The 5,462-nt window shown below is 31.9% G+C and overlaps 1 protein-coding gene across 4 annotated transcripts in view; it reads left to right on the plus strand.

The window, feature by feature from the left end:
* The first annotated feature begins 1,412 nt into the window (after nucleotides 1-1,412).
* LOC111083811 (alpha-L-iduronidase-like) overlaps nucleotides 1,413-5,462 on the plus strand; it is an 11,866-nt gene continuing 7,816 nt past the window's right edge. For all 4 annotated transcript variants that reach the window (XR_002609262.1, XR_002609261.1, XR_002609260.1 and 1 more), the window contains exons 1-2: nucleotides 1,413-1,681; nucleotides 2,380-2,644. Coding sequence is in view for 1 of the 4 variants with exons in the window: in XM_022380501.1 (XP_022236209.1) it covers nucleotides 2,422-2,644 (223 nt within the window). In the remaining 3 variants the exon portion in view is untranslated. The remainder of the gene's footprint in view (nucleotides 1,682-2,379; nucleotides 2,645-5,462) is intronic.

Genomic DNA, 5,462 nt, shown 5'->3' on the forward strand with positions numbered 1-5,462 from the left:
ACTAATACAATAGGTTGTATACTGTAATACACTAATACAGTAGGTTGTATACTAGAATCCACTAATACATTATGTTGTATACTGTAATACACTAATACAATAGGTTGCATACTGGAATCCACTAATACATTATGTTGTATACTGTAATACACTAATACGATAGGTTGTATACTGTAATACAGTAGGTTGTATACTGTAATACACTAATACAATAGGTTGTATACTGCAATACACTAATAAAATACATTGTATATTGGAATAAACTAATACATTAGGTTGTATACTGTAATACACTAATACATTAGGTTGTATATTGAAATAAACTAATACATTAGGTTGTATACTGTAATACACTAATACAGTAGGTTGTATACTGTAATACACTAATACATTAGGTTGTATATTGGAATAAACTAATACATTAGGTTGTATGCTGTAATACACTAATACAATAGGTTGTATACTGTAATACACTAATACAGTAGGTTGTATACTGGAATACACTATTACATTAGGTTGTATACTGGAATCCAATAATACATTATGTTGTATACTGTAATACACTAATACAATAGGTTGTATACTGTAATACACTAATACAATAAGTTGTATACTGTAATACACTAGTACAGTAGGTTGTATACTGTAATACACAAATACAATAGGTTGTATACTCTAATACACTAATACAGTAGGTTGTATACTGTAATACACTAATACAATAGGTTGTATACTGTAATACACTAATACAGTAGGTTATATACTGTAATACTCTAATACAGTAGGTTGTATACTGTAATACACTAATAAAATACATTGTATACTGTAATACACTAATACAGTAGGTTGTATACTGTAATACACCAATACATTAGGTTGTATACTGTAATACACTAATACAATAGGTTGTATACTGTAATACACTAATACAGTAGGTTGTATAGTGTAATACACTAATACAGTAGGTTGTACACTGTAATACACTAATACAATAGGTTGTATACTGTAATACTCTAATACAGTAGGTTGTGTACTGTAATACACTAATACAGTGGGTTGTATACTGTAATACACCAATACAATAGGTTGTATACTGCAATACACTAATACAATAGGTTGTATACTGTAATACACTAATACAATAGGTATATACTGTAATACACTAATGCAGTAGGTTGTATACTGTAATACACTAATATGATACATTGTATACTGTAATACACTAATACAATAGGTTGTATACTGTAATACACTAATACAATAGGTTGTATACTGTAATACACTAATACAGTAGGTTGTATACTGTGATACAATAGGTTGTATACTGTAATACAATAGGTTGTATAGTGGAATACACTAATACAGTAGGTTGTATACTGTAATACACTAATACAATAGGTGGTATACTGTAATACACTAATACAATAGGTTGTATACTGTAATACACCAATACAGTAGGTTATATACTGTAATACACTAATACAGTAGGTTATATACTGTAATACATTAGGTTGTATACTGGAATACATTAGGTTGTATACTGTAATACACTAATACAAGTGGATGTATACTGGAATACATAAATATGTTTTGATATTATAGTGAAGCAGATCCTTTGGTTGGATGGTCAAAACCATTGCTGTGGCGAGCAGATGCAACATATGGAGCTCTTGTTGCAAAGGTACTGTACTGTCTTGATAATATTAACTGAAGATGGATGATTAACAGAGTTATTAACTAATTTAAAATACAAAACCAAAAGTTTATTTTTTCTATACATTCACACCTTGTTGTAATGTTGTTTAGTAAAATTGTCTTCTAAACTCAACAATATATTACCTGGTAATATAAACCATTAACTTCTGTAAGATAGTGTATTGTGAATATAATTTCATGCTGTTCTTAACACGTGTTAAATCATAACACATTTTTCTTGTGTCTCAGTATAAGCTCCTGTTGAATCTGTATATGAAATATCAAACATTAAGAAAAAAGATTTTCTTTTGCTAGAGTTGATGTAAAATAATTTTGAATTAATTTCATGTATGTATATTTTCACACTTTGATTTAATAAAGATTTTTACAAGCTCCCTCTAAACTTGCACACTGTGAAGAATACTTTGATATATTATTAAATCAGCCATGTGATAATAAAAACAGTTTTAAAATTTAGTTGTTTTTATTACTATTATATTATTAATTTTGGAAATTTCATAGACTAATACCATTTGTTTATGATTTGGGAGAACATATTTCAAAACATGTAATTCCTTTCTTATCCTTCCTCCATCGTAAGACTACTGAAATTAAAGAATAATGAATAGGCTTAATTCAGTGAGAGATTTTGCATGGTATGTGATTAACTATTATTTTTTGCAGGTAATAGGACAACATATCCAAACGTTTTTTGAAAAACAAAAAATGCCCTTGTGTTCCATGTGCCATTATAAACTCCTAAGTAATGACAACGCCTTTCTCAGTTTTTTCCCTCATCAATTCGAACAACGGACCTTGTTGGCTAGGTTCCAGATGAATAACACTGTACCCCCACATGTTCAATTCTTCAAAAAACCTGTGTATGCTGTGACTGGCATACTGGGGAAGTTAGGGGAAACATTGTTGAATTACAAACTATCATTTCAAGGTATTTTTAAGTTTTAGTATAACTTTTATGATAAATGTTATGTAGTTTAAACAGGGTATATATTTTTAACACAAGACACTTGACTGTCATGTTAGATTTATTTATATATAATAAAATTTGTATGATCATTATGAAATATTATCAAGTTCTAATACATAATTTATGCAAATAGGTATTTGTTTAATATATCAACAAAACCTTTGATGTCAAAAAACAAATAAGGGATCTAGAGTAATAACATACAGGCAGTTTAAAGAAAGACTGGGTGTTATCAAGTTAAGTTCAGATACGATATCTTACCTCCACTCACAAAAAGCTTTCTAGATTGATACTGCCTTCCATTGGTACAAATTTTTGTTTGCCACAAGCCTTGATAATCCCACTTACCCTCACGTATATTAACGTGAGATATCTGCATATTAACATGCAAATGATTATGCAGCAACCTTCCACCAATAGGAGTGCAGCATTATCCCTATCGTAACTAGCGCCCTCTCTAATCTTACAGCTGTTATTCACTTCTTGATTGGCACTCTTACTGAATAGACATGTTTTTGATTAACTTCTCCACAAATTTTTACTTTCTTAATTTTTCTACTTCAGTTCAATTGTTATTTACCATTTTCATTCTTTTTTCGTGGAGAGTTTTAATTTAATTTATTTATCTTCTCTCCTATTTTTCCTTGTGAGAATTATTCACTCACAATTTCAAGTGGTCATGACTACAACTGATGTTACTGCTGCAGTGGATTTCCCGACCACATCCACCGGGTCAGAGCCCCGATTAACGACCCATGATCTGACGGCTCTAGTACGTTGGGAGTTGACCAATTTCATACAATATTCAGAGCCACCTGATGATTGTCCTATCATACCTGCTCAGGGTTTGAGTGATTGGGAAGATGAGGATTTGGACAGCCTTTTTTCCTTTCCTGAATATGCCTCTCAGTCGCGTGTAGTTTCGAGGGTATTGCCCAGACCTCTTTCCCCTTTTGTGGAAATTGATTAATCAGGTATGTCGTGCCCTAGTCACTCTACACCAAGGGGTCCCATTATTTGTTATTTTTTTGGGGTCCCTCCTTTGTTTCCATCTGTTTGGTGACACTTTACTCATGGACGATGAATATACCTGGTTCAAAAGTGGTGCAGTCTCCCATAGGTGTGTTATTTTTAGTTCCTTCTCACACCACATGGTTTTCCTTTGGGTGCTACCTAAAGGGAGATCATCTTCTCACCGGCCATTCACTGCTTCACTGTGAAATTCTAGCCTTTTTGTTAGAGAGGAGGTAAGATATTGTATCGGAAATTATAATTTTCTTAAACTGAAAAGGTATTTCCAACTTAGCTAACATTTCCCACTTCCGGTGTAGTTTGGTGTGATACGACCAAAGTGGAAGTGGTTAACAGCTGCAAGATTAGAGAGAGGGTGCTAGTTATGATAAGGGTAGTGTCACACACTTATATTGGTAGAGGATTGCTGCATAATGATTTACATGTTAGTATGCAGATATCTTATCTTAACATATGTGGGAGTATGAAGGCTAGTGGCAAGCAAACATTTGCACCAATAGAGGGAAGTATAAATCAAAAAACTTCTTTTTGTGACAGGAGGTAAGTATTTATTTGAAATACATTTTCAGTTTAAGAATATATATTAACCTTTGTAGCACAGAGCTAAAGCCAATTTATAGAAAGACTGGGTGTTATCTAGTAAATATTTGTAATCTAGAATTATAACCAATTTATGAAAAAAACATGTTTTATCTAGTAACTTGTTGTTATCCAGAGTTACAACCAGTTTACAGAAATACAATGTTATCTAGTGAAGTCTTTTTGCCCAGACTTACAGACAATTTACAGAAAGACAGTGTGTTATTTAGTGAAATCTTGTAACACAGACTTACAGCTAGTTTATAGAAAAAGAATATTATCTACAAAAGTCTTGTAACACATATAAAGAAAAATGTTCAGAATTTTGTCTTGGGCAAGAATTGTCCAACAATTTTTGTGTTGCATCTTAAATACCAGACCCCGCTAAGAATGCCTATATCTACAGATGACATACTATAGATTTATTAACACACTGACATATCTTCCTACAGATAGTATACTATTGATTTAGTAACACACTGACATATCTTCCTACAGATGGTATGCTGTAGATTAAGTAACACACTGACATATCTTCCTACAGATGGTATGCTGTAGATTAAGTAACACACTGACATATCTTCCTACAGATTGTATACTATAGATTTAGTAACACACCAACATATCTTCCTACAGATGGTATAATATAGATTTAATAACACTCTGACATATCTTCCTACAGATGGTATACTGTAGATTTAGTAACACGTTCACATATCTTCCTACAGATTGTATACTATAGATTTAGTAACACACTGACATACCTTCCTACAGATGGTATACTGTAGATTTAGGAACACGTTCACATATCTTCCTACAGATTGTATACTATAGGTTTAGTAACACACTGACATATCTTCCTACAGATGGTATATTGTAGATTTAGTAACACACTGACATATTTTCCTACAGATGGTATACTGTAACTTTAGTAACCCACTGACATATCTTCCTACAGATTGTATACTATAGGTTTAGTAACACACTGACATATCTTCCTACAGATGGTATATTGTAGATTTAGTAACACACTGACATATTTTCCTACAGATGGTATACTGTAACTTTAGTAACACACTGACATATCTTCCTACAGATTGTATACTATAGATTTAGCAACACACTGACATATCTTCCTACAGATGGTATATTGTAGATTTAGTAACAC

This window comes from Limulus polyphemus, unplaced genomic scaffold (genome assembly GCF_000517525.1).
Source record: "Limulus polyphemus unplaced genomic scaffold, Limulus_polyphemus-2.1.2 Scaffold11315, whole genome shotgun sequence".
In the NCBI taxonomy this organism is placed as follows: Eukaryota; Metazoa; Arthropoda; class Merostomata; order Xiphosura; family Limulidae; genus Limulus; species Limulus polyphemus.